This window comes from Nematolebias whitei, chromosome 16 (assembly GCF_014905685.2).
Source record: "Nematolebias whitei isolate Nwh7 chromosome 16, NemWhi1, whole genome shotgun sequence".
NCBI lineage: Eukaryota > Metazoa > Chordata > Actinopteri > Cyprinodontiformes > Rivulidae > Nematolebias > Nematolebias whitei.
In genome coordinates, this window is record NC_056513.1 from 34,497,161 (window position 1) to 34,515,929 (window position 18,769).

At 37.4% G+C, this 18,769-nt stretch overlaps 1 protein-coding gene across 1 annotated transcript in view; it reads left to right on the forward strand.

Moving 5' to 3' along the window:
- The window catches only part of ntn1a (netrin 1a), a gene marked incomplete in the record, with an annotated part of 187,763 nt that overhangs the window by 126,188 nt on the left and 42,806 nt on the right, over positions 1-18,769 (forward strand). Inside the window, 2 exon segments of the mRNA XM_037689969.1 lie at positions 10,047-10,196; positions 15,017-15,070. Coding sequence (XP_037545897.1) covers positions 10,047-10,196; positions 15,017-15,070 — 204 coding nt within the window.

The window sequence follows — 18,769 nt, forward strand, 5'->3', positions numbered from 1 at the left end:
ACACACACACACACACACACACACACACACACACACACACACACACAGGGAGAGAGAGATAAGGACTGATAAGAGCGGGAGCTGAAACACAGGAAACAACCAATAGAGATAGATGGGAGAGCTAGAAGCATAGAAAAAATCTCAAATTGTAAGGGTGTGGAAAAACTTGACTAATAATTCATTTTGACATTAATATGTATAAAAGGCTAATTTCAGTGCACTGGAATAAAATTAACACATGTGGGCTTCAGTCTGGCAGTTAAAAAGAAATTAAAATAACTAAACCACTAAATGTTCCCACCAAACTCGAAGAGCTTCGAATCGGCAGCAGCTTTGGAGACTTTAAAAGTGACGTGTGACACAACGTAGAACAAAATCTTACAGTCAGGAGCAGCGAATAAGCAGGATCGGCCCCTCTATAGGACTGAAAACTAGAACATTACGATAAATTAATGAACAATAAAACACTTAGCGGTTAAATAATGAAATGGTGAGAGTTTAGTAATTTTTTCGGGGGCTTTCTAGAAGAAAGAGGTGATTGATTAAAAAACATTGTTCTGGTTTGAGGCTACCTTACAGTCTATGAGGAGTAAGCATTATTTGTAGCCCTCCTCAAAAAAAAAAAAGATTAAAAGAAACAACTTCCAGAAAATTCATCAGCAATCTCAAACCTGCCTGCGTTGGCTGCAAAGTAAATGAAGGCGGGTCAGGAGGGTGTGCAATTGAAAAAATATTACATTCCTGAGGCATGTGTGTTTGATAGACCTCTGTTTTTCAAGGAAGAAAGAAAGACATTTTGGGCTCACATTCAAAGCCTAGCATTAATAAGAAACAGGCTATTGGGATTATCCTCATTGCTTGTATCATTTGAGAAACATACGAACCTCAGCTCATACACATTAGTTGCATTGAGCTTAAATACAAGAACACAAGCCAATTGCTTAACATTGTCAGTGTTCTAACAGACGTTTTTCTTCATAATAATCCTGGAAATGTGTTGTGGCAGCTTTCATACAAGAAACAACAGAATGTCTGTAGAACCTATGCAGCTTATGTTCTGAGAATCACGTAATCCATCCATCATTCCGGATGCTGTCTTTGTTAGTTTATTATTGTCTGATTTCAAAATAAACAAACAAATAAATAAATAAATAAATTTCTCCCTAAAATCAGCAAAATGGTTATCTCATGCTCTGTCACATGGTCTGCCACATATAGACAGTGGTGAGACCAGCTATGTTGTATGGTCTGGAGACAGTGGCACTGACAAAAAGACGGGAGAAAGAACTGGAAGTGGCAGAAATTAAGATGTTAAGGTTCTCCTTAGGAGTGACAAGGATGGATAAGATTAGGAATGAGATCATCAAAGGTACAGCACAGGTTGAACAACTGGGAGATAAAGTTAGAGAAGCCAGACTTAGAAGGTTTGGACATGTCCAGAGGAGGGACAGTGGTTTGGACATGTCCAGAGGAGGCACAGTGGTTTGGACATGTCCAGAGGATGGACAGTTTGTATTGGTAGAAGGATGTTAGAAATGCAGCTGCCAGGCAAAAGACAAAGAGGAGATATATGGATTCAGTTAGAGAGGACATGGAGGTAGTTGGAGTGAGGACAGACTGAGATGGAGGAGGATGATTGTGGAGACCCTGAAGAGGGAAAATCCAAAAGAAGAAGATATACTCAAGGTGACAAACTAAACCTGCCATTTCATTGCTTCTAAAAGTTGACTCAGAACAGAGATACAATAAAAGCAAAAGCAAAACAGAATCAGCAGGTAAGGAGATAAGGAGAGAAATTTGGGAGCAAACAAACTACATCAAATTGTTTGTTTGTTTGTTTGTTTGTCATTTTTATTCATTTCATATTTAAAACACAAAAACAATTTAGAAACCAAATGAGAAAAAAAAACGCGTCATAAAATGAAAGGTAGCAGAAGAAGAAAAAAATCTTATCATATCTGCCCCTTGTTTAAAACAAAATCAATTCAAACAATCAATTCAAACAATAATCATCTATAAGTAATATAACAAAATAAATAACTCATCACAATTTTATGTATTTATATGTATCTTTCCAAAATTTTAATCTTAATCATTTTCTTAAATATAGGCAATGACCTTACTTTTTTAACATCGTTTTCCAAACTATTCCACAGACCTATTCCCTGAATTGAAGTAGACCGCCCCTTTAAACTGGTTCTGTACTGTGGTTTAACAAAAATGTCTGTTCCCTTAAGATTATAGCAACTTATCCTTTTTACAAAATACGTTTGAATGTTTGAAGGTAGTGTGTAGTTCTGAGCTTTATACAGTACTAAAAGAATATTATAGTTAACCAAATCATCAAACTTAAGTAATTTCAATTGATAAAATAAAATACTAGATGGATGACAATAATGCTTTCTTGTGATAATTCTTATAGCTCTTTTCTGCAAAATAAAAATAGGCATCGTTATAGTTTTACATGCTGTTCCCCAAACTTCAACACAATAAATTAAATGCGGGACTATAATTGTATTATACAGCAAATACAAGGCTTTATCATTTAATAAGTCCCTTACTTTATACAGTACTGCGGTGGATTTAGATATTTTAGTTTTTACAGAATTTATGTGCTGTTTCCATGACAGTTTATCATCAATAATTACACCCAAAAATTTCACCTCACCTACTTTGCATATCTCAACACCATCAACTCTAAAAGGAACATCGACAGTTATCTTTTTTTTACTAAATGTCATATAATTAGTTTTATCAAGGTTCAATGATAACTTGTTTAATTTAAACCAATTTTGTATTTTGACAAACTCCCATCTTCATCAACTCAAACATCAGTTCCAAGTCTTTACCCAAATAAAAGAAAGTGGTATCATCAGCAAAGAGAACACATTTAAGGATACTGGACACCTCCGTCAAATCATTTACATACAAAATAAACAACTTAGGTCCAAGTACAGAGCCTTGTGGCACTCCACATGAAATACTGCTTAGGTTAGATCTTACATCGTCTATTTGTACAAACTGTTTTCTGTCTTTTAAATAACTACATATCCACTGCAAAGCTGGTCCTCTAATACCATATTTTTTTAATTTATTAATCAGAATGGTGTGGTCAATTGCGTCAAATGCTTTTTTTAAATCGACAAATATACTTATACAATGTTGTTTTTGATCTATAGCTGTAATAACTTGTTCCATCAATTCCATAAGAGCCATGGATGTTGAATTTTTTTATCTGAACCCATACTGACTATTACTTAAAATATTATTTTTATCAAGAAATAGGTCAAATCTGGTCACAAATAATTTTTCTAGAATTTTTGAGAATTGTGGCAACAAATATATAGGTCTGTAGTTGTTAAATACACATTTGTCACCATGTTTAAAAAGAGGAACTACCTTAGCTATTTTCATTCTGTCTGGGAATATTCCTGTTGAAAATGACAGGTCATCAGGACTCTGTATCACAGAGCAGACAGCATCCCCACTAACTCGGGAGCCAGGCAGAAGGAGAAATCCTACACAAAACAGGTTCTACAACAATGTGGATATCCTAACTGGGCCTTCCTGAAAGCAGAGAAGAAACCCAAACAGGACTCCAGTCAGCCATCAGGTGAAAAGGAGGAACCCAGACCCAGACCAGTGGTCATTCCGTATGTTGAGGGAGTATCAAAGAAACTGAGACGTTTATTTTCCAAACATAACGTCCCAGTGGCTTTTAAACCCCAAAATACATTACGGCAACGACTGGTTCATCCCAAAGATCCAGTCCCCCGGCACAAACAGAGTAATATTGTGTATGCTGTTCAGTGTCAGGAGGGCTGTGATCAGTCTTACATCGGGGAAACTAAACAGCCACTGGCCAAAAGGATGGCCCAGCACAGAAGATCAACATAATCAGGCCAGGATTCTGCAGTCTACACTCATCTCCAGGCCAGCGGTCACTCTTTCAAGGATGAAGATGTTCACATCCTGGACAGAGAGGAACAATGGTTTGAGAGAGGAGTAAAGGAAGCCATCTTTGTGAAAAGAAATCGTCCATCATTAAACAGGGGTGGAGGCCTCCGGGTTCAACTGTCCCCCTCTTACAATGCTGTGATTACTAGTATCACTCAGCCCTCTGTGAATAGTGAAAAGTGTGCTAATGATCCATTGTTAGGCTGATGGTCCTTCTTGACCATGTGAGCAGCTGGTTTTGGTTGTCAGCAGCGAACTGGTTGATCCACTCTGAGAAGGTGCTATTTAAGAGACTGAGCTGAAAACAGCACCTCAGACTGAGGAAGTCTCTTGGATGAGAGACGAAATGTTTCTATATTTTTTTGCTTTGTTTTTTTTTTTTTTTTTTTTTTTGAATTTCCAGAGGGCCAGATTGAACTTTTTTGGATTTTTCTACCTGGATTATTGAGCATGCATCAGGATATCTGTCATCTCTGTTATATTACAAATAAAATATTGATATTTGCCATCTCCACATCGTTGCATTCAGTTTTTATTCACAATTTGTTTAGTGTCCCAACTTTTTTGGAATCCGTTTTGTAAGATTTTGAATTCTATTCTGGATTTGACAAGGAGCCAATGGAGAGAAGCTAAAACTGGAGAAATATGATATCTCCTACTAACTCCAGTTAAGACTCTAGCAGCAGCATTTTGGATCAACTGAAGACGTTTTAAAGAAGTATTTGGACATCCAGATAATAAACCATTGCAATAGTCCAGTCTAGACGTGACAAATGCATGGACCAGTTTTTCTGCATCATTGTTAGATATGATGTTTCTAATTTTAGCGATATAACGCAGATGGAAGAAGGCAATTCTAGTAACGTTTTTAATGTGGGAGATAATAGACATGTCCTGATCAAAAATAACACCAAGATTTTTAACATTAGAGCTGGAGGACAGATTAATGCCATCTAAGGAGGGAGAAAGACTGAAAAATTCATTCCTAATGTGCTCAGGTCCAAAAAAATCATATATATTGGTCTTGTCTGTGTCTGTGTTCAACAGGAGAAAATTAAGGGTCATCCAGGTTTTTATGTGTTTAAGACATGTTTGTAGTTTAAGTAGCTGATTGGATTCATTGGATTTAATGGACAAATATAATTGTGTGTCATCAGCATAACAATGGAAAATTATCCCATGCTGTTTAATAACTTTACCTAATGGAAGCATATATAAAGTAAAGAGTATTGGCCCAAGCACTGAGCCCTGAGGAACTCCATGACTAACTTTGGTGTATGAAGATTTATTATTTACATTTACAAACTGGAACCTATCAGATATATATGATTTAAACCATTTTAGAGCTGTTCCTGTAATCCCAAAATCATATTCAAGCCTCTGTAGTAAAATATTGTGATCGACCATATCAAATGCATCACTGAGGTCTAACAGGACCAGTATAGACACAAGTCCATTGTCTGAGGCCATGAGAATATCATTATTTACTTTTACTAGTGCTGTTTCTGTGCTATGATGAGCTCTAAACCCTGACTGAAACTCTTCAAACAGATTATTTCTTTGTAGATGTTCACACAACTGACCTGCAACTATTTTCTCTAGAATTTTTGAGATGAAAATTAGATTAGATATAGGTCTATAGTTGGCCAGAATTTCTGAATCAAGATCAGATTTTTTTAAGTAAAGGTTTAATTACAGCAACCTTAAAACGCTGTGGTACATAACCATTCATTAAAGACAAATTAAGTAGATCCAAAATGTGGACATTAATGAGGGGAAACACCTCTTTAAACAGTCTGGTTGGGATGGGATCTGGCAGGCATGTGGATGGTTTGGATGAGGTTATTATTTTTGACAATTCAGAGAGCTCAACAGGACAAAAACTGTCCAAACACAAATCAGTCTAGTGAAATTTTTAAAGTTGCCTCATTTGACAGGGGACTAGAGATAGTAGAAGGAAAGATGGTTTGAATTTTCTCTCAAATTGAAATAATTTTATTTATAAAGAATCTCATGAAGTCATCACTGCTTATAGTTGTAGGGATACATGGTTCAACAGAAATGGGACTTTTAATTAGTCTAGCAATAGTACTAAACAGAAACCTAGGGTTATTTTTATTTTCCTCTATTAAAGATGAGTAATATAAAGTTCTAGCTTTACAGAGAGCTTGTTTATATGTTAGCAGACTATCTTTCCAAGTTAAATAAAATTCTTCAACATTAGTAGAGCGCCATTTTCTCTCCTGGTTTCTAGATGCTTGCTTTAAAGTACGAAACTCAGAATTGAACCAAGGAGCCAGTTTCCTCTGATTGATTACTTTCTTTTTCAGTTGAGCAATTTTATCAAGTGAAGTTTGCATTGAAGTTGTAAGATGGTCAACTAGATGATCTAAGTCACTGTTCTCTGATGCATTACTCTGCAAGACAGAAGAAAACATTGATGGAAGAGATTGTTTAAATTTGATTACAGCATTTTCTGATAAGCACCTGCTGAGATGAAATTTACTCTCAGTGACTGTGTAGTCATTTAATGTAAACTCAAAGGTTATTAAAAATGATCAGACAGAATAGGATTTTGAGGAACTATTACCAAGTCCTTAATCTCTGTACCATAGGTCAGAACTAAATCAAGAGTGTGATGATAAGAATGAGTAGATGTGCGGACGTTTTGGGTAAAACCAAATGAGTCTATTAAATTATTAAAGGCTATGCTTAAGCTATCACTTTCAACATCTACATGAATATTGAAATCACCCATTATGATGATTTTATCAGTATTTAATAGTAAGTCAGTTAAGAATTCTGAGAATTCAGACAAAAACTGAGAGTAAGCGCCTGGTGGGCGATATATAACAACTAGTAAAAGTGGCTTTTCTGATTTCCATTTTGGATGAGAAAGACTCAGGGACAGCGATTCAAAAGAATCATAACTAATAACTGGTTTGGCATTAATCAGTAATCCTGACTGAAAAATAGAAGCTACTCCTCCACCTCGGCCAGTTGTTCTAGGAACATGAAAATAGAAATAATTAACAGGAGTTGATTCATTTATACTAACAAAATCCTCCTGTTGTATCCAAGTTTCTGTCAGACAGAATAAATCAATATGATGATCAGTTATCAGTTCATTAACTAACAGGGATTTAGAGGAAAGAAATCTGATGTTCAATAATCCACATTTAATGATTTTATGATTTTGCTCTGGTAAAGTAACTGTGTTTATTTTAATCAGATTTTTATGGTTTATATTTTTAGAGCTGATTTTTGGTTTATTTAATTTGAGCTGTGGGCGAGTTGACACTGTTTCAATGGGGGTGTGGGTGGGTAACAGAGGAGAAGCAGCAGAGAGGTGTGGAGGACTACAACTCTGGACTGGACCCTGGGTTGTCAATAATTTGGGGGATAAACAAAATCAGCCATATTTCTAGAAAGAAGAGTGTCTCTGTCCAAAGTGGGATGGATGCCATCTCTCTGCATCAGATCAGGTTTTCCCCAGAAAGAACTCCAGTTATCTATGTAGCCCACGTCATTGTCAGAACACCACCTGGACACCCAGCGGTTAAACGACGACATGCGGCTAAACATGTCATCGCTGGTCAGGTTGGGGAGGGGACCAGAGAAAACTACGGAGTCCGACATGGTTTTATCAAAGTCACACACCGAAGCAACATTAATTTTAGTGACCTCTGATTGGCGTAACCGGGTGTCATTACCACCTACGTGAATAACAATCTTACCGTATTTAGCCTTAGCCTTAGTCAGCAGTTTCAAATAAGATTCTATGTCGCTCGCTCTGGCCCCCGGAATGCATTTGACTATGGCCGCTGGAGTCCCTAAAGCCACGTTTCGGACTATGGAGCTTCCAATAACCAGGGTCTGCTTCTCAGGGGGTGTGTCACTGAGTGAGGAAAATCTAATAGAAACATGAACAGGTCGGTTGTGAACTGGGGGCTTAGCCTTAGCACTACGCTTGCTCCGGACCGTCACCCAGCCGGCCTGGGGTCCCAGCTGCTCGGGGTCTGCTGGAGGACCACTAGCTGGAGCTAATCTCTGTGGTTCCATGCTGTCTAAGAGGACCTGGCTAGCTACTGGTTTTTCTACAGCACAGAGCCAAGCTTCCAGTTCAGACAGCCTCTCCTCCAAAGCTAACATAAGACTACATTTGTTACATATATCATTACCACTAAAGGAGGCAGAGGAGTAACTAAACATCTGACACATGGAGCAAGTGAAAACAGAGGAAGCAGGGTGAGAAGCAGCAGCCATGCTAAGTTAATGCTAGCAAGAGCTAGCAGAGCCAAATACACCAATTAAAACTGAGAAGTGTTGAAAGATAGGTGTTTTAAGCACTATCCAACAGTAGAAAAACAACTGTACTAAGTGTGTTTGTGAACTAGAATGAAAAACTGTGCAAAAGACAGATAAATCCAGAAAACAGAGACGACTCGAGCAAACAATTCACTCGAGCTACCAACAGACAAACAGGAAATGACACAATACGTCTCACTACGAACATGCAACGTCACACCACCAGCCCGGAATTTTGGTTTCATCTGACCAGAGCACCTTCTTCCACGTTTGATGTGTCTCCCAGGTGGCTTGTGGAAAACTTTAAACAACACTTTTTATGGATATCTTTGAGAAATTGCTTTCTTCTCGCCACTCTTTCATAAAAGCCATATTTGTGCAGTGTATGACTGATTGTTGTCCTATGGACAGACTCTTCCACCTCAGCTGTAGATCTCTGCAGTTCATCCAGAGTGATCATGGGCCTCTTGGCTGCATCTCTGATCAGTCTTCTCCTTGTTCGAGATGAAAGTTTAGAGGGATGGCCGGGTTTTGATAGATTTGCAGTGGTCTGATATTCCTTCCATTTCAATATGATTGCTTGCACAGTGCTCCTTGTGATGTTTAAAGCTTGGGAAATCTTTTTGCATCCAAATCCAGCTTTAAACTTCTCCACAACAGTATCTCGGACCTGCCTGGTGTTTTCCTTGGTCTTCATGATGCTCTCTGCGCTTTGAACAGAACCCTGAGACTATCACAGAGCAGGTGCATTTATACGGAGACTTGATTACACACAGGTGGATTCTATTTATCATCATCAGTCATTTGGGACAACATTGGATCATTCATAGATCCTCACTGAACTTCTGGAGTAAGTTTGCTGCACTGAAAGTAAAGGGGCCGAATAATATTACACGCCCCACTTTTCAGTTTTTTATTTGTTAAAAAAGTGTGACACATCCAATAAATTTCAGTCCACTTCATGATTGTGTCCAACTTGTTGTTGATTCTTCACAAAAAAATAAAATTATATATCTTTATGCTTGAAGCCTGAAATGTGGCAAAAGGTTGAAAAGTTCAAGGGGGCCGAATACTTTCACAAGGCACTGTATTTTACACCCCAGGGTACAATTTGGCCTTGGACAGTTAATCCCCCGGGGTGTACTCTAGCCTGGGCCAAACAATACCTGGTTTTAATCTGGGCAGGTTTTAATTTGACCTGTTACATCGGGTCTAGGGGATCTGGTTCCCATCTCCAGAAGTCACTGTTGAAGAGGCTGAGTTCACCCTGTACAGATCGTAAGTCAATCACAGGGTCATGTATAGACAAATAGGAGAAACAAGCAAGAGAGCATTAACAATTAACCTAACTTGCATGTTTTTGGTTTGTGAGAGGAAACAGGAGAAAACCCACACATGCATTGGGAGAACAAGCAAACTTCACTTAGAAAGGCCCAGGCTGAGACAATCCTACAACCTTCTGGCAGAGAAGCGACAGCTCTACCAATGCACTGCAGTGCCGTCCCTAACACATCAAAAACATACCTAACTGGACACCACACGGCCTCTATAGACTTCCAGGATCATGAAGTGACTCTAACTTCAGTATGTATTGTTTTATAGGATCTGAGGAAATTCTGTCACTGTGCACACACCTCCACCTGTCTCTCACCACCTTGGTATTGTTGACACCCTGCTGCTGTGTACCCACCTGCACTCTCTTTAGATAGCACATGTTTGTATCTCCTCACGTGTGACCTCCCACTCACTGTTCCTCTCTTTCTTCCTCTGTTTCCTCACAGCATGTGATTGCCATCCCGTGGGTGCAGCTGGCAAAACCTGTAACCAAACCACAGGACAATGTCCCTGTAAAGACGGCGTGACTGGTATCATGTGCAACCGCTGTGCTAAAGGCTACCAGCAGAGCCGCTCGCCCATTGCCCCATGCATAAGTATGTGGAACCAGTCTTTATTATGTCTTCCTCACCTTTAGGACATTTAAACTTTAATACACAACTTCTGAGAGGTTGGGGTGCATGAGAATCTTCAGCCTATCTTGATACATGTTCACAAACACACTCTTGAAGATTGTGTCCTTCTTTTCATTAGACTGTCAGTTTTCTAATCAGTTAATCTTCATGTTTAAATAAGTTCATAAATTCGGGAGACCTTCGAACACTAGCATGTCCAAACTTCATTCAGTTCCAAACACTTCAGACTGGTTTGTGCTGAATAACAAAATCGGTGCTATGATCCATTTAGGGATAAGGCTCAAGATGGTTTTATGATCTACTGACAACCAACTATCATAAAATCATCAGACCAAACTTAGCAACGTTTGACCCACAAACTAACAGCAGCAGCAACATGTGACCATGAATCTTAAGTTGAAGAGTGCAAGTATTGCAGTTAAACCAATTAATTCAGTTCAATTCAGTTTATTTGTATAGCACAAAGTCACAACAGAAGTCATCCAAGGTCACTGAACAAAAACATTCACATACACAAAAATTCAATTAGTGACTTTTTTTATCTAAGGTAGGGTAGCCAGCAAGACGTTGAGTCTTCATTTCATCACAGTCTCCCATCCTGAGCTAGCACAAGGCAACAGTGGAAAGGAAAAACTCCCTTTTAACTGGAAGAAACCTCCAGAAGAACCAGGCTCAGGACAACCAGCCACAGGGTTTGAGAGAACAGGAAGGAGAAACAGACACAGAATGGCAGGTCCAGAATGGAGATGAGCAAGTCCCTCAAAGGAAAGACAAAACAAAACAAACAAACAAAAAAACATTTTAAGATAGAAATAATTACAAATACAAACTATTCATTTGTTTTTATTTGTAACTATTTATTTGATGAAACGAGGTCCATTTGTCTTCACTAGTCTAAGCCTATAGCAGTATAGGATAAGGGATAGGTCAGGAAACCAAGCCAACCCTAACTATAGTATTTATCAAATCTTAAAACTGAACAAAAGTGCCTCACAGACAGAAACTGGAAGTTGGCTACACAAGAGAGAAGCCTGCTAACTGAAAGATCTTCCTCCCATTCTGACTTTGGAAACTATAGAAACAACAAGTAAACCTGCAGTTTGAGAGTGGAGTGCTCTGTTAAGAAAATATGGAACAATAAAATCGCAAATATAAGGTGGAGCTAGGTTGTTGAGAGCTTTGTAGGTTAGAAGTAAGATTTTGAATTTGATTTTGAATTTGACAATCAAAGAGGAGCAGAATACTAAAAATTACACAATTATAGTATTTTATTGTACTTAAGACATGTTTTTTTTTCCTTTCAATTCAATTGAATTCAGTGTATTTGTATATCACCAATTCACAACAAAGTTGTCTCAGTGCATTGAACAGAAGCATTCACATACTGGTACATAGAAAAGCCAATTAGTGGAATTTCATAACACACATGACAAAAATAACATTATTAGCAATCAATACTTTTAGTTTGTTTTTGAAAATCTTCTCAAGACTCAAAACTTGAAAATGTTATTAGTCCCAACATAAAGGATGCAAAACAGTAGCTAAAAACCAAAATGAGAATAACTGTGGCTAAAAGAAAAAAGTTTGCAAAACTGTAGCTAAATCATAACATTAATGAAACAGCTGCTGAACCTAATGTTAGCAAAGCAATAGCTAAAAGTTAAAATTAACACAACAAAAATGCTAAGATTATCAAAACAGCAGCACAAAGGTCGAATCGGCATGAAAGTAGCTACAATCTGACTAACACAACAAAAGCTAATAGTTAAACAAAGTTGAAGCTAAAGTGATCACAAAAGTAGTTACAAATTAAATTTAACACTTCTAAAAGCTAAATATCGCTGAAATTTAAAATCGCCATTTGTTTCAAAGAAACTAAGAGTTAAACATTTCAACAATCATAAGTTACAAACAGCAAATGCTTTAGCACTCACCTTTTGACTGTGTTGACACCTAAATGTTTAGAGTTGCTAAAAGTCTGCTGAAGTAGTTAGATGCTGAAAAATGTTGTGAAGTAAAACAGAAACTAAAAACAGGAAACGACAGTCTGAATGCCGAGGACTATGCTTGATAGTAGGCCCTATTTTCGGGGAAATGCCATTTTGTACCATGAATTTAGGAGACTAAGAATTTCTTTTCTTAAAATTCAAATAAAAATGACAATATTTTTATTTATATTTATAAAGGCACTATATGAAGTAGGGATGCAAGATATTATCAGCATGGTATTGGTATCGGCCGATATTAGCGTTAAAGTTAAATATCGGACATTGGCCATTCCATCAAAATAAATCACTGATATAAAAGGTGCTGTTTTTATATGACAACCCAGTGACAAGGATGCCTGCAGCGCCAGCACAACGTGATGACGTCATGCACGCCTACCTGATCTGATCACGGCGAAGAGGAAGAAGCACAAATGTCGACTGTGTGGAAGGGTTTTTTTTTCCGTTGAGGATATTAGATTCCGAAGATTTTTGGACTACGTTGAGTCTCGTTACATAGTCCCCAGTCAAAGATATTTTTCCGATGTAGCCTTACCCAAGTTACAAGCCGTCATTTCCGACGTCATTGAGAAGCTAATAGCCGATAGCACTGGGTGAGTTTTACCACAGACATTTGGAAGTCGTGTTAGCTCCGTTAGCATAATTAGTTTTACTGCACAATGGATAGACAAAAACTTTTAACTTAAAAAGGCTGTCCTTCATGCACAATAGTGCAGAGGATCCCACACTGCAGCTTATCTTGGAACAAGCCTTCACAAGTGAGACAGCATCGCATGTGACTAATGCTAATAAATAACATTCAACATTTTTCATTTAATATAAGTTAAAGTACAATGCATATCATATGGCTGTTACTGAATATATGTCACCAGCTCTTACAGCTGTTACACAATTTTTGTAGTAAATAAGCCAAATAGAAGGCAATGTTCTGACAACGGAAAGCATATAAAAATGTTGGTTTCGGTTATCGGCCAAATAAGTTTTAACATATTGGGATATCGGATATCGGCCAAAAATCCAATATCGTGCATCCATAATATGAAGTGGTGACTGCAATGAAACACATTCTTGTTAGCTAATTTCCCCAGTTTTATAAAACACTAGAATTGTATACATATTGTGAACGCTTGTTAGTGTTGTCAGGCACAAATCTACACAAAACAATAACGAGAAGCCGGCTCTGTATTTGAGTGGCAGCTGTTTGTTGATTGAAGGTTGGCAGTCAGCAACAGCTTCAGCGCCTCGGGGCTTCCAGCATTACAGTTTTGGCAGCAATTGTTTTCTTGCCATCAAGTAAACATCAACATCATTTCACAGAATCTCATATAAACGTAATAAATGTTAAAAGTTTGAGGCAGGTTGCTACAGCTGTGAAAATCTGATTTTCACAAGACAAGAACAGCTTGTTGGTTCTAGCCTCTATCAGACAAACCCAACACTTTTGCACAACTTTTCCCTCGGTGTGCACCTTTTTCTCTTCATGTCTTTGTGTTTTAAAATGTTGCACGCTGCCTTTACGTTGTCTCCCTGACCACAACTAAAACAGGAATTGTGCACATGTTATTCTGTAGCCATCTTGCTCCTCGTAAGATGGTTTTTCTGAGGATCGTTTTTTTTATTACAGCAGAGTGACTGAGGGCTGAGAGAATCACATCTGCACCGCTGACAGCTCTGTTGATTTCCCTCTCTATTAGGATACAAGGAAGGAGGATGAAATGGGCCCTCTAAAGACAAATTAGTTTACATCAGATATTGACATCAAAAATTTTACAACATTAATGCAGCACTGTGAATAAAATGATACATTATGAAGCAATGGATGGTTCAGTTGTTTAAAAAAAGACTTTTGGAAAGATACCGCAACAAAAAACTCCTATCAGTGCACACTTTCTGGATTCAGACGAAGCTAGCTTTATTTTTGTAATAAAACTGTTTGTTCAACAGTTTGGATGAAAAACTTAAGAGCAATTAATATTTTCTCAGTAGATATATCATTGAACAACTTCTGTTTGTGTAGAATATGTGTAAAACAAACAGTTTAATTGATGCATTTGAGTAAACAGGGATGATGAAGGGATATTTAAGTGAGTGTGAAGCGACCAGGATGAGGATCAGTTCCTCCAAATCCGAGGCCATGGTCTTGAACCGGAAAAGGGTAGCGTGCCTTCTCTGGAGTCGGGGAGGAGGTCCAGCCCCCAGTGGAGGAGTTTAAGTATCTCTGGGTCTTGTTTGTGAATCAGGGAAAGATGGAGCAAGAGATCGATATTAATTTGACATTAGTTAGTGATAAACATCCATGACCTTTACCTAAATTCCCCTGACATTGTCATCATTATTCAGGTGATCCATGTAAAATCAGTACACCAACAAACTTGAACTTCATAGAAACTTTAATTGTATATTCATTCATTCATTCAACCTTTATTTAGACAGGTAAATCCCATTGAGCCTTGAGGACTCATTTACAAGAGAGTCCTGATTTCAACAAAGAATGATGACAACAATGGACAACAGCGACAACAATAAACAGTTATAAAAAGTCATACTACATATTTTTTTCATCTCAGATTCCACTTTATTTATACTGGTGTCATTCCTTTCCCAAGACTTTAAGTGTATTATTTCTGTAAAGGGGACCAAGTTCTAAAACGTAATGAAAGTTAAAAGTTATTTAGGCTTCATTCCTTTAAACATATAATTTATAGATTGAGATGACAGTTACATGATAATAAAACTTATCTTTTTCTTTGTCTTTCTTGTTTTCTCTCGGAGAAGAGATTCCAGTTTCTCCTCCGACAACTCCCTCCAGCATCACAGAGGCGCCATCCGGTGAGTACGGCTCAGTCGTCTCGCTTTTACCAATTCTTTTAAAACGTGCACACATCAATATGCTGTAGGAACATTTCTCCTTTAGGCAGAGATATGGAGAATGTGATGGAAATACATAGAGGATTTCAACACTTTCAGTTCCACTATGTTTTAATATTTTCCCAGTCGAGTGGATAAATTGGATCCCACATGTCTCCCCTCCTCATTAGGGCTTCATGAATATTTATCCATTAGCTGCAACTCGGGGATGTGCCTCCTCTAATCTCTCACACATTCACAATTAATCAGTGTAAGTGTGGCACAGCAGGGTGTTGGGACCCTGCACGAGGCAGGTTCACACTTTGATTAGGTGGATGACATGTTATCTCTTCAAACCCCCGTATTTTCCAATCTTCCTAAAAACGTATAACCAATGGAAAAAGCTTGATCTTGTGAAACGTTTGACATACGTTTTTTTTTTCTTGTTTGTTCATCGTGTGTCTTTCTCAAGACCTCAGTGTGTGTTGAACACGCAGAGCAGAGCAATGATAGAAGAGAAAACAGAAGTGGTAGCCTGTAAAACTCTGACTTAAAGAAAAAAAAAACATACTTCCTAATTAGGCCAAGCTCAAACGTACGAGCACCGAGTTGTCTTTCTTCGAATCAAACTCTTTTATTTGAGCTCATGAGTTCATTGATGTGTTTGAGTCATCACCAGGGCCGGCTCAAGACACAAGCAAACTAAACAGCTGCTTAGGGCCCCCAGGCCTAAGTGGATTTTTTTTTTTTTTGTAGTGATGTCTATATGATTCTATTTAATATTTTAAGTTCAGCTTTTGCAAATTGTTGCATATATTTATATAGTTTTAAGAACTAATTATTCAACTTTAAATTTCTTTTTTAAACCATTTTACGTGGTTTCAAGTAATTGTTCATTTACATTATAGAAGTATTTCCTTAATATTTTATTTTGTATTTTATTTAATTTTGTCTGTTTTTGCACAGTTTAATTATTTTTATGCTTCTAAGTTATTTTATCTGTTTGTAGTTGATCTTGCACTACAAATTATTTTGAACATTACTGCTGCAGTTCTTTGGAACCAAAGATAATAAACCAGATTACACTTTTGCTGCAAAATACATTGTATACTGGTGGTGGTGGTGGTGGTGGTGGTGGTGGGGGGGGGGGGGGGGGGTTGTTTGTTTGTTTTCTTACTTTTAGTACCACTTGATCGCATGTGTCAAACTCAAGGCCTGTGGGCCAAATCCGGCCCGCCATGACCATTTTTGTGGCTCTCTACACCCTAGAGGGCCACAGAGACAGAACTTCAAGATAACAGTTGTGTGCTTCAATATTATTTTATCAGTCAAATCAAGTCAGTTTTTATGTTTATAATGCCAAATTACTCAAACATGAAATATTTAATTTTTAGAAGTAGTCACTGAATGCAGAGAAAGTTATATTTTACCAGTTTGTTAATAGATAGTTTTCTGCCATGTCCGGCCTTTTGAGGAGATTCATGAGCTTGATGTGGCCCAAAATGAAAATGAGTTTGACACCCCTGCACTAGATGATTTATACATATAGGATAATGTAAGCAGGACTGTCAGAGTTACAATGAGTTGATGTTAGGTGGGTGAATGATCTGATCATCTGACTATTGATTATAGTAATCCACATTATTAGCAGAAATAGGGTCCCAAACCAAATTTCGCTTAGGACCCCATGGAAGCTTGGGCTGGCCCTGGTCATCATTGTTGTGTTCTCTGACCCGCTCCCTTCAACCTAAAACCACCCTCCATGCTGTTTTGAAATTAACCTATCTTATTTGCAGAGGTAAAACTATATATTAAGTTTTTCTTGAATTGTTTCCAAAATGAGGTAAACATTATACAAGTATTGTATTTATTGTGCACAGACTAGATTTAACAGGCCACATCATTTATGTTAAAATTAACAGTTTTGTTCATTAATACATTTAATTTAAAGGACCAGACACTTTTACTCAAACTAAGTGTAGATAATAATAATAATAGTATAATTACTTAAAAGGACGCATTTCGTTATGGGACAGTTTTACATTTGATTTTGCACAATCTCTTTAAACTTTGTGTTGAGGATGATGTTCACATACCAACTACAACAAATCTGACTGAGTTAGAAGTATTTTATTTTTGGCTTAGGCTAATTAGTTGTAGATGTATATCTAATGATTATTTTCTGAGATTGTTAAGAAGCTTGTAAAAGTTATTTGGACTAATTCAAAAAGCTTTTGCCCATTTATAGAAAGCATTTCCATCTAAATGTTCAAACAAAGGCACTGAGCTCCAGTATTCTTGAAGTAATGGTAAATGGTAAATGGACTGTACTTATATAGCACCTTTCTATCTTATTTCAAGATACTCAAAGCGCTTTACACTACAATCTGTGCCTCATTTACCCATGCATACAGCACTCTACTAGATCTCTACAAAGCTAATTGAACAAATAATTCTAAAGAGACTAATCAGTGCTTTAGATCACATTCATACACCGATGGGACACACATCGGAGGCAATGAGGGGTTCAGTGTCTTGCCCGTGGACACTTCGGCATGTGACTGCTGGTGGATTCGAACCCTCAACTCTTGCATTGGAGGACGACTGCTCTAACCACTCAGCCACAGCCGCCCGAAGTGCCATTAGGTGACAAGAACATCAACTCTGAAGAGACAGTTTGGTCATTTTTGAAGTGATTTTATGACTAATAGTTTGAACACTTGATACCTTATCAGCTGTGATCACAGAGTTTAGAATGACAAAACATTTCATCCAGGCTAAAGGTTAACCAGACAAGTGACAATTTGTCATTCTTTTTCAGGCTTATAAAGCAGCTCTTTCAAAAATAACAGTCTGATAGACTCTGCAGAGAACTGAGTAAACCTTTATTATCATACGGACAAATTCATTCAACAGCATCAGCATCATTATCATACAGCCTATCTTTGCTCTGCACACCTTCACATAGTAACATGAACATTGTTAATTGAGAAAACAGATACAAACTTGTACTTTTACTCAAAAAAAGAAAACACTCAGATACTTTTTAGACCAATACCGCTTTAATATTTGATTATGTCATTTCCTCTTCTGCTTGGCAAGTAACTGAGGGCAAAAAGAAAATGGCTGTAGATATTTCAAGACAAACACAGACTGTGGTAAAACAGCAGACGGTCTGTTGTTTTAATAAAATAAATGTGTTTCTAAAGTCATTGTGTGATGTTTAAATACTAACTCATTAACTACTCAGTATCAGCAAGTAGCCAAACTGAAATACTTGTACTTGTACACTGTTTAAAAAAAAACAAAACTAACAAAAAAACTAGTACACCCCTGTAGAGATACACGTGAGGTACGTGTCACTTGTTGTATGACACAATATATGAATTATATATGCATACAATATTCACGAGTTCTTCATTTTTCTGACTGTAAATGCCGTGCATTGAATTTAACAGAAATGTGAACGAGAGACGTTATTTATCTTTGACCCATCAAATGAATGGAATCATTTATTTTCAAAATCAAAGTTTAACATCAAACATTTACATTAATTTGGCAAAATATGAAAATAATAACAGACAGTTTCACAGAAAATGAACTTCAAATCACTCGGCGGTGATTTGAGGACTTTGCTTCAGACATTTCTAAAAATATCTGTACTGTTTTATGAGAGAGAGG